The sequence below is a fragment of the Marmota monax genome, unplaced genomic scaffold, assembly GCF_021218885.2.
Source record: "Marmota monax isolate L192 unplaced genomic scaffold, Marmota_monax_Labrador192_F-V1.1 WCK01_AAM20220418_F8-fsc00174, whole genome shotgun sequence".
Taxonomy (NCBI): Eukaryota; Metazoa; Chordata; class Mammalia; order Rodentia; family Sciuridae; genus Marmota; species Marmota monax.
The window spans coordinates 2,785,383-2,797,463 of NW_026694860.1; the positions used below are offsets into that span (position 1 = coordinate 2,785,383).

Genomic DNA, 12,081 nt, shown 5'->3' on the forward strand with positions numbered 1-12,081 from the left:
CAAACTGCTTTACTATGGTAGGATATTATTTGCACATTGAAAAAAAAATTAGAGACAAGAAACAAGAAAATTGAGGTTATTATAATAGGAGCTTATCAACTTTTAAAGCAATGCTTTAATATATATTGCTTTAGCAAATGTCTTATGTTATGTATAGTTATTTAAATTATAGTCTATAGAACAAAGAACAAGTTTTGTAAAAGAACATGAAATTATAATGTTCCATTGTAACAGATTCCTTTGTTTTCAAATATCTTTGGTATCTTAGTTCTAAAATCTAATAAAGTATAGAATACTTATAACATACACTCAGGTTCATTAATTCTTTTTTAATATTTATTTTTTAATTGTAGGTGGACACAATATCTTTATATCATTTTTATGTGGTGCTGAGGTTTGAACCCAGTGCCTCACATGTGCTAGGCAAGCATTCTACCACTGAGCCACAACCCCAGCCCAGGTTCATTAATTCTAATTTTACTAATATATGTGGAAGAATATCATCTAAACTACAAGGAAATCTGCTAATTTCCTTGTAGTTTTAGGTTATTTCCTTACTATTTCTGTTAACATAACTCTTTTTAGTATGATTTCTATGGAATAAGCTTCTTTTAGTTTCTATTTAGAGACATAAATCAGTTCAATATTTTGAGTTTTTAATAAGTTTTGTATTTCCAGCATTGCACTCTTTTTTCTAATATAACTTAGAGGTTCTTTTCTCTCATATATCATAGTATCTTTTTCCCTATTCTGTAAATGTAGCAGTTATAATTCTCCTTTGTTCAAGTTAATAGATTAATATTATCTTTATACCAAAACCAAAGATTTGAAAACTTCTTCCCAGTTTGCCACAATCATAATATATGTTCATTTATCTAGATCACTCCACATTACTGTTTCTTAACTATGACAGCTCTTTTTGAAAATATATTAGACATATATATTTGTAATATTAAAGTGTGCAAATCTCTAAATCAAGTAATCCCCAGACAATAGAGGCATCTCTGCTGCCACAGTCCTGCCCTTGGAGGGAGTGAGAACCTATCTCTGGGCCTCATGCATCAGAGAGTTCTGTTCCGACTGTCCTCACACTGTTGTCTCTCTATGGGGAAAGGAGTCCACAGCCTGAATGACCACACCCTCCTTCTGGGGTACCTAGAGCCTGCAGTTCCCCATCCGAACACCCAGGTATATGTTCTCGACCTCTGCAGGGCTTGTCCCCAGTCTGTCCTTAGGAGACCACACTGCCACCAGTGTACATAGTCCTGGACTGAAGAGTGGCCAGGGGCAGCTGTTTGTGGATACTGTGACTAGATCTTATGCATGCAGTCCCCTCACAGTGAAAAAGAAAAAAAAACGGGGCTAATAAGTTGGGTGAAGACGGGTTCCCCCCACCATTAGGGTTGTTCCCAAACATAACTCCAGTAATTGTAAATTCAGATTTGCCTAGAAGATCATTGTGGAGGTAAATTGTCAATTGAGGGGAGCAGGAATAGCTTATTTAGCAATTTGTTAGCTTATTTATATTTTTCAAATATATGGTATGAGGGCTTCCAATTGTTTTCATGTCCTGGGCTCTGAAAATATTTAGAAGTGGAACTACTTACCAAGTTTTTTTCTTTATTTTCAAGGTCAGAAAACAGGGCTTGAAACTTAGATCCTTCATTGTTTTGTCCACTTTAAACTGAGATGGTGAGGACAAAAAATGACATTTCAAGACATAGTTAGGTTAGAGTACACTGGAAATCTGCTCATTCCCTTTTATTTCCTTTCTTCTCTTGGATGAATGTAAATTGAAAAAATAGGCAAACAAGTGGGCAGTGGTGCTTCACAGGGAAGGCCATGAGGGGTGGCACTTCTTAGTGTAGCTGCTTCAGTTATAGCTCAGTCTCTTTTTCTTCTTCACAAGCTGCTTCATTAACATAGAGCTGGTTCCTGTCCTCATCCTAGGTATCATTACTATGGAATTGGAATCAAAGAGAGCAGTGCATATTACCACTCCGTTTATTCTGGAAAGGGCCTGACAAGGTAGAGTTGCACCATATTCAAGATAAATTCTCTGCATTTTTTTCAAGCATGCATGATATCTATTAAATAAATGGCTTTCTAATTTTGCTTATCAAATGTTTCCTTTTAATTATCAAACCTTGTTGTCAACTTTGGGCATTTTTAATTATGTAATCTAGAATACTAAGTATGTGATTTGTAATAATTAATGAGAAATTAAGGGTGAACTAAGTGTACCAGAGAGATGCAGAAGAAAAATCAAAGAAGTTGAATTGTTTTACAATTAGTATTTATTCATAAGTCTTACTCTATATTCAGGCTGAATTCAATAAAATAAAAGCAGAAAAATGTGGTTTTCTTCCCTCAGAGACAGCTTGTTTTAAAGATCTATATGCTTGACTAACATCTTACCAATATGAGAAGTTTATTATAATAATCATAATTACATATACTTTGAACATAACCTTACAATAGTAAGATGAAACTGCTGGCCTGTTTGGGTCTGTGTCTGTAAAAACATATGACTATAAAGATTCCAATGCTCTAACTTATATTAACTATCAGAAAGAGGTTATTAATAAATGAGGTGACAACCAATTAAATAATGATAATATTAAATTATTTTTTTTGAAAATACTGAAACTGAATAATTAACACAGCATCTGAGAGTGCCTTATGGTGTGATTTACTGAGAATTACTCTTATCTCTAAAAAAAAAGAAATAAAGAAATTATTTTTTTAAAATAAATTATCTTGTGAAAAAGAAATTTTAATCATTTGAGCTATACTATAATAAAATATAAATTCATATATTATAATGAACATAGTGGCAGTTTACTGTCCTCTACCCTCTATAAAATGTAAATACAGGCTGGAACATACACACTTTTTAATATGTAGTGTTCTTTGCTTGCCCCAACTCTTACCTGATTTCCCTAAATACCTTTCATTTTATTTTCCCCTAAAAGACATATCGTTAAAGTTGAGAAAGATGTTTGAGTTCCTTAGAAAGAAACTGATTTCTGCAGTTTATTTTGTTAGTCATGTTATGAAGTTACTACTTCTTTAGTTTCATTGTATTTCCTTGAATGTTATAACTCTAATTTCTTTTTGAACTAATGGAAAATATGCTGATTTTTAAGGTTTTCTGGGAGCAAGCTGAAGAATGAGGTAAGAATTATTTTCATCTCTATTTTACATCTGCTATAGTGTGTTACAAATTCAGTAATACATATTAATCATCCTGGTTGGCAAATATAGAAGTAAATGTTATTTATTAGGAGCCACTTCAATAACTGAGGACTTCAATGCAGCTCAGTCAGATTCAAGACAATAGATGAATCTTTACATGCACCTAATGACAATTCCCAGTTAACCTAGGAAGGATAATTTTTCAGCACTCCTTAATTCATGATTCAAGAAGTTTCCACTTAAATATAAACAAAAAGCCTAAGCTGAGGGTATTAATAGAATGAGTATTTGACTGAGCCCATTTAGAAACTTTAATAGTTATCAAGAAGGAAACTTTAATAGTTATCAAATGCTATGCTATACTATTTTTTTTACTACTTTGTGTACACACACACACACACACACACACACACACTACTCTTGTATATAATCTTTCTCCCTCTGTTTCCTCTCCACCTCCTCCTTAAAGAACAGATCAGCAAACTGACTTTATCTAAATGAGTTAGACTACCATTAGGGACTGCATGGCTAATTAGGCAGATGATAAGGCCTTCATTATCCTCAACTTAACTAATCATTAAAACAAGGTGCCACAGAACCAAGGGCACATGACAATGTGTTGCAGGGTAAATCTAGACCTAAGGTAAAGTGTAACTCCATTAGTTTGATGAAATGATGTGAGCATATTATCTTAAGAAATAACAAAAGCCCCTGATCCTCTGAAATGACCAATTTCTTTCCAGTAGTTTAAATGCAGTTAATTGCTAATTATATAATAAACTTCTCCAGATTGCTCTTTTAAATCAATGAAATAATAACTTTTTATTACATAAACAATTGTGAAACTGCAAAAATATTGATTTAGAAATACACTTTGATTCACTAAGGATTAGTTCAATAGGCATTGTAAGTAATTTCTCTCAGGTGTTCTTTCTCCCTGTTTGGAGAGGCTGAGGTTGTGAGTGAGCCATCAGGTGACATGAGTGTGGCATGTTTGGATTCATAGATACTAAGAGAAAAATGTTTCTCAAGCCTCTTTTATCCTCCTGAGAAGAATACACTACAAATTCTGTTGTAAATAAAGTTAAGAAGGGTAGGATAAAATTTAGGTAGACTGTAAAGCCTATATACTTACAAGAGAAACTGAAGGAATTAATAATGCACTTTTATGAAAAATGACTAAGAAAGGGCTTTCTCAAAGCTTAGAAATAAATGCTTTTTAAAAATGACAATAAAATATTTGCATAATAGAATAAAAATTTTAAAAAGTATTTTGTATTTGGTCACCTTCCCTGTTTGTTTAGTACATGGAAAATTCAGGGCAAATCTGAATCTACTTCAGGTTATTTGAACATTAATAACTGTGAGGTAGGGAGAATACGTGCTAGCACTGTTAATTTACCACTAAGGAAAATGAGGCTGAGAGGTTTATTTGCTTTTTTAAAAAATTCAAAGTAAAACTCTATTAAAAAAAAATTGTGGCCAAGATCTTAAAAAACAGATGTGTGATATTACAGGTTCTAGGGCACAAAGTTGTAAATGAATAGATTTGGTCCCACCCTCACATAACTTTATAGGGTAGCAGAAAAACATACCTTGAATAAGTGATTATTAGACATTATAAAGGATATCATGGGAGTGATGGTGTTAAGGGGGTTAAGGACATTTCTCACAGGAAATAATGTTTGAGGAAAGAACTAAAAACAAGTGGAAGTTTGGAAGAAGAGGAGAGTGGGGAAAGAGCGAAGAGGAAAGGTCCAGACAGATGGAATGTGCATAAGTGTTTCTTGGTTTCAGTAAACGGATATTTTGGTCCAGATAGTTCTGTTTGTGGGTAATGTCCTGTGCATTGTAGAATGTTTAGTAGCATCATATCATGTCTGGCCTCTACACACTAGATTCTAGTAGTAGCTCCTTCCCTCCACTGTGTCAACTAAAAATGTTTCTGACATAGCCAAATGTCAACCACTAGCATATGTGAGATAAAGAAAGAGAAATATCATGTTGTAATAAATAATCAATCAATAAAAGAAATTCCAGATGACTGTAATGTAGGAGGGGATGGAGAACAGAGCTGTATACTAGGCAGGTGATGGATTATGAACAGTTTTATTAGGTTATGGGAAGCAACTGAAGGGGAAAGACATCATCAGACTTGGTTCATATCAATTAGAAGAGTATGAAAGAAAGTCAGTAGATCCATTAGTGGCTATATGAATGCACTGAGTAAGAAAAAATTGGAATGAGAATAATAGCTTAAGGATGGAGAAAAATGACTAATTTTAGTTAGGAAATAGAAAAAAGAAGGGTTAAAAAATTAGAAAAATAAAAGATTCAGTTTGGGACTTGTCATATTTGATAAGCTTATAAAACATCCAGTGTAAATTTGAAGTGGGTAATTGGGGATATACATCTGGAAAAGAGAATTTACAAATAGAGGTTCATGGTGATTAAAAGCCATAGTAATAGATAAAATGACTGAAAGAGAAAACTAATGAGAAGAGGTTACTGGAAGAGAGTGATGGAAAGTGATTAAGAGGAAGGGCTAGAGGGCCAGCAAGATGACCAAGGAGAATCAGAGGGGCAAGAAGCAGTGGACCAGAGGTAGTGTCACAGATTCCAGAGAAATTCAACAGGAGGGAATGCTTGCTACTATTAAATGGTGCCGAAAAGTCATTGAGATAAGGACTGGGAAAGGACCTGTGGACTTAGTTAAGTGGAGATAATTAATGACCTCAAGGGGAGCTGGGATTCATTGGATTGTGAAATGAGTGCGAAGTGGTACTCAATGTAAAAAATTCAGTGAAGTGTAGTGCGATAGTTAGAAGAACAGTCAGAATTTAGTTTGGAAGGATGATTCTAGTAATGATCTAATGTTAATTAAAGAGATCCAGTAGAGAACGAAGACTGAAGATGTAAATGAGGGGAAAGTTGGGAGGGAGGATGTCGTAGGAAAGAACTGCAGGGTGAAGGAATTAGCTCCAGAAGAGAAAGGTGAATTCAAATGCAAACGAATTTGCAGATTTTATGTCAGGAAATTGAAGTAGCATTTGTTGTGGGTGGTTTTGGATTCTTCTCAGAAGGAATAGGTAAGATCATCTGCTCTCAGTGAAATCTTGGAGAGAATATAGAACTTTGAAGAATCTTATAGAAAAGTCCCAGCTATTCTCAAGCAGAATTCTCAGAGAGAACGTAGCCGTAATACCCTAAGGTACCCATTATATACAAGGAACCAACCCTAATACATGCGTAATGGTAGCAGCTACTCATCCTTGGAGAACTGAGAAAATGGACCATCAAATCATTTTCAGTAGGACTTCATTATCTCATAGATTTTCTTTTAAGAGAGTTGGGAATGGAATCGTAAAACTAAACTGGAAGGAGCTAGCAGAAATGTAAAAGTATTTAGAAGTCATAATAAGAGAAGCATACTACCTGTTTGAAAAAAAAATACAGGTATTAAAGAAAAATTTAAATGCAAATATATACCATGTGCCTGACTAGAAATGGTAGGTATTATAAATATGCCCTTTGTTCCTCAGTTTATGCATTTAGTATTCTAATAAAAATTTGGATGATTGATTTTGGAAAATGATTATAATCCTGATCTAGAAGAATAAAGAGGAAGTAATAGTTAAGAAATGCAGACAAGAAGAGTAAAAGAGGATTTGTTTAGTAGATATCAAAACATGACACTATGATATTGACTCAACTGTAGATACAACAAATCTGCAGCAAAGATTAAAGATCATATACATACATATGGATTAGTACGTGATTATGAGGAATTATAACCAAAAAATGAAAGAAATATTTTTCAATGAGTTGTTTTAAGTCCTTTCTGAAGGAAGGTGGAATACTAAATAAATAAAATCATTCAAGGCATATTGTTATGAAAATAGTCATACTGTTATGACTATAAAAACTATTCCTCACACATTATATGAATTTCATATAAACTATTAAATATAAAATGAATACTTAGAAAGAATATATGTATCTATCTCATTTAAGAAGAGGGCAGTTCACTTTTTAAGCATGAAAACAGTATAAGAAATTTCAAAGGAAAGAGAAAACACCAAAATTGGAAAATTCTTTACATCTAAGGCATCCTATGCAAAATTTGAAGTCAAAGGAAAAATTGGGGAAAGTACCTTCAACAAATATGATAATATCTCTACTACATGAATAAATCTTACAATTTATATGAACAATACAAAGACCATACTAAATATAGTAAACGAAATTAAATAGACAATTCACATAGTTAATAAATGCATGAAAATTGAAGAGTTAAAGAAATAATAATTAAAATTATGCTTTACTTTATAAAGTTATCAAATATTGAGAAATTATTGTGAAACTATGGTTAATGAATGATGAGATAAACTCATATATTGCTGGTGAGAGTAGAATGAACTTTCTGGAAAACAGTTGGAATATCTGTATTATGAGTCTTTAAAAAAAACGATGCCATTTTTCCTACTCTTTCTACTTTTAATGAATCTCATATAAAGAAATAAAAATAAAATATGCACACAAAGTATCATGCACAAAATTGTTAGTGACTTCAGTGAATAAGTATATGTAACAAAGGACTAATAATAAAAAAATATTACATTGTTGATAGTATTTATATGAGCTTCTTTTAATGATGTAGAGAAACATTAATTATAAAAAAGACAAGACATAGGGCTGGGGTTGTGGCTCAGCGGTAGAGCGCTCACCTAGCATGTGTGAGGCCCTGGATTTGATCCTCAATGCCACATAAAAATAAATAAACAAAATAAAGGTATTGTGTACAACTAAAAATAAATATTAAAAAAAGCCATGGTGGTCCCATCAAAAAAAAAAAGAAAAAGATAAGACATAAAAGCAAATGTAGAATCTATAACCTCAAATATGTAAAATGAAATTGAATATTTATAAATCATATAAATGGGAGAATTAATATCTGTAACTATGATATACAATATTGTAGTCACTAGTGATATTAATTAAATAAAATTTAAAATTTCAGTCACAAGCTATATTTTAAATGCTTAAAAGTCACATGTGACTAGTGGCAACTGTAGTGTACAGTATAGATATATAGAACATTTTTATTATTAAATGTTCTATTGAACATCACTATTCTCAAATATGTAAAGGATTCAAATAAATAATGAATATACAACCCACTAGAAATAAGCAAAATATATAGCCAGACAATTCACAGAGTAAAAAAAATGACTAATAAATTGTGCTGGTGTCCATGGCACCCATTCTGGTTGGCTAGTGTCCATAACACATGGACAGTAAATATTTTGAATACCAAAACTAAATAAAAGGTAATCAATATAAATATTAACCAGTGGAATGCAAATGAAAGCTATAGTGAGTGATCTTCCAGTTATTGGATCAGTAACGATTAAAAAGTCTTAAGATGTATTGTTGGTAAGGATGTGGAACAAATGAAACTTCATAAACAGGAGAAGGGCAGTGAGGTTGAAGGTGCATACACTTTATGCTCGAACTCATAGAAACCTTTCCAGTACTAGAGTGTGTGAGGATGTCCATTGTAACATTGTCAGACTGCAGAATGATGAAAAAAATTTAAATAATGATAAAATAAATGTTTATATATACAATGGAATACTGTTTGGGAAGTGAGGGAACTGTATTTATAAGAATCAATTTAGGGTCATCTCAGAGACCTAAAGTTGAATAAAAAAATGCATGTTGAATATAGGATACATACTGTATGGCTCCAGTTTTAAAGTGATAGTGTGTAGTAAGAACGTTTTCATGTGAGGTCAATTTTTAAAGCTTTGAATACGAATTAATGAAACCAAATCCAGAACATCAAGTATTTCTTGGGTGGAGGGAAAGGAAAAAAAGAAAGGCTAAAAAGGGGTTGGGGCTGTAGCTCAGAGGCAGAGTGCTTGCCTAGCATGTTCGAGGCACTGGGTTCGATCCTCAGCACCACATAAAAATAAACAAATAAAGGCATTCTGTCCATTTATAACTACAGAAAATAAATAAATAAAAAGACTGCATTAAAATTGGAAATATATCATGTCTTAATCAACATGGTAGGTATATTCTGTAGACCTATTTTTTTTTAAATTAAGTTTTAAATAGTTCCTAACATGAAAGCCAAATGATAACATAAGCTAAACAATCACCACCAAAATTTTTTTTTAAAACGGGAAGAGGATGGTAAGGGTAGTTATTTTTGTGGCAGTATGAATTTTGATGGCTTAAAATTTTTTATTTTTAAATGCAGTGGTTTAAGTTTCAGAAATGTTGTGCAAAATGTCTCCAAATCCTTTAATACCTAGGCATAAAACAAACCTAATTCTAATACTGCATCCTGATCAAAGAGAGCTTTTTGCTTTTTCTGAGACTCTTCAGGTATGGGCCATATTTTGTTTTACTCAGTTAGGATCATGAAGTTGTCATTATTTCTTAGAGAATAAGCCCCTTGATTTCAGACATTTCAACAGGAAATTTCTCTGATAGCCTGAGTTTCCTTCTTAACATCAACCATTCCTGGCCAGTTGAACAGCTTTGTATCAAGATCAATATCAGATCCTCTCTCCTTGGGATATGCTTCTCAAATATTTGTAGACTGTTATCATGCTCTCCTTTGTCATCACTTAGCCAGGCTGAGCTGCTTGACTCCTTTAATCTTTCCTCATAAATCAGACCCTCTTACCTTCTAATCATATTTGTCTCTTTTCTATAGGTCCCTTCTTGTTTTCCCTTAGAAATGAGATTCTTAATAATTCACTTAAGAGTACCAAAGTCATCAGTTGAGAAAGAAAAAACCCAAAACAAACCCCAACATCTGTGGCAACCTAGAAGCACCTCTTTTAATATAATTATAATAGCAAACATATTAGTGAAATTAAAATGAGCACATTTTACTTTTTGCAGATGACGGGTCCTTCCTTTATTTTTGTGTTACACATTCTGTACAGTATATCACTATTTGATTTATATGGCTCATACCATCTTAGTACACAATTGTTAACATAGCCCAAGACTCAATTCTTAAGGTTTTCCTTGGACTTTTTTTTTTTTTTTTGCCTTTTGTTGATGTTCCACACAGATTGCTAGCTTAGATTACACAAAAATATTATTATGAACATGAGAATTTTTAAAATATTAAAATGTCACATATTTTGCTCCTCAACACATGTTTCCTTAAAGTAATAATGATTTTATTTTTGTAGGGGGATGTATTATTTTTAACACCCCCCCACACACACATTTCTCACACACACACACACACACACACACACACACACAAAGTACAAAGAGTTTTAAAAAAAACTGTAAGATGAAAAATCAAGACCTGCCCTACAGCTTAAAAGAAAATCCTGTGCACTTACCCCCAATCATTTTCTCTTCCCTCCTTAACAAAGGTTACGACTGTCCGGAATTTAGCATTGCTCTTTTCTTTGTTTTCTCTAAAGTTCATCACTTTTGAATATATGCCTAAACAATAAAAAAGCAGTTTTAGCTACATAAAAATAGATTCTTTTTTATATCTTTCTTTACTCATTCAGTATTAGGGTTTGTGATTTTTTCAATGTAAATATGTGAAGTACTAGTCCTTTATTTGCTTTGCTGTATAATATTCCATGACAAAAACATTACAGTGCATTGTTCATTCCATTATTGATGGGATTTTTTTTTTAAATGAACTATTTAATAGTTAGGAAAAGAATATCTGTATGATGGGATTTTTTAACTTAAAAAACAGTGTTGATAGGAGTATTTTCCAGGTACATATGGTCAGGAGTGAAATTCCAGATCCTACTGTAGTCTCATTTTTAACTTTGCTAGTTAAGTCCAGTTGTATTCCAAAGTGGTTGTATTAATTTGTCTCTCCAGCTGTGTGTGAGCATTCTTTTCACACTTCATTTTTATACATTGTATTGAATGACATTTAAAAAAATTTTTTTTAGTTCTAGATGGAAACAATATCTTTATTTTATTTATTTTTATGTGGTGCTGAGGATCAAATCCAGTACCTCATGTATGCAAGGCAAGTGCTCTGCTACTGAGCTACAGCCCCAGCCCTTGAATGACATTTTTAAGTTTTACCAATCCTATGGGTGCTAAAGGATGTCTGGTTTTCATCTGAAAATTATTTCTAATGACCAGTGGGTTTGACAATCTTTTTGGATTTCTATTGGTTATTGTGTAAAACTCTTGTTCAGATCACAATTTTCTTTTTTATGGTTTGATTCTTAGGAGTTCTTTATATAATCTGGATACTAATACACTATAGGTTATGGGTAATTAATAACTTTCCCTATTGGCAACATAGCAACACTTTATAGCCTTTTGATGAAGATTTTTTTTTTTAATTTTATAGAGCTATTTCTAGTTTTTAAATTTAGGTATATTTCAAGATCATAAATTCTTTCATAAATTCTTCTGAAAGTATAAAGTCATTCTTAGTGTTTAAATAATTTCATCTATAATTGATTTTCTTTAAACTGAAATGCTATATACATCTCTCCTTTCCCTGGTCCCTGACAACCACCATTCCACTTCCTATCCCTGATTTTTACTATTTTAGGTGCCTCATACAAAAGGAATTACACATTTGTTTTGATCTTTTTTTTGACTGGCTTATTTTATCTCACATAGTGTTCTTCGTATTATAACATATATCAGAATTTCCTTCCCTTTTAAGGCTAATATCCCATCTTATGTATAAGCCATATTTTATTTATTCTTTATTGATGAAAACATGAATTCCTTCCATATTTGAACTATTTTGAGTAATGCCTCTATGAACATGTGTGTACAAATATCTCTCTGTGCCCCTGCTTTCAATTATTTTGTGTACACACCTAAATAAATACATAGATAATAAATAAA

The 12,081-nt window shown here is 32.4% G+C and overlaps 1 protein-coding gene across 1 annotated transcript in view; it reads left to right on the plus strand.

The window, feature by feature from the left end:
- The window catches only part of Rfx6 (regulatory factor X6), a 51,493-nt gene that overhangs the window by 15,366 nt on the left and 24,046 nt on the right, over positions 1 to 12,081 (plus strand). The window contains exons 5-6 of the mRNA XM_046426430.2: positions 1,951 to 2,028; positions 3,150 to 3,177. Of these exons, the coding sequence (XP_046282386.1) occupies positions 1,951 to 2,028; positions 3,150 to 3,177 (106 nt within the window). The remainder of the gene's footprint in view (positions 1 to 1,950; positions 2,029 to 3,149; positions 3,178 to 12,081) is intronic.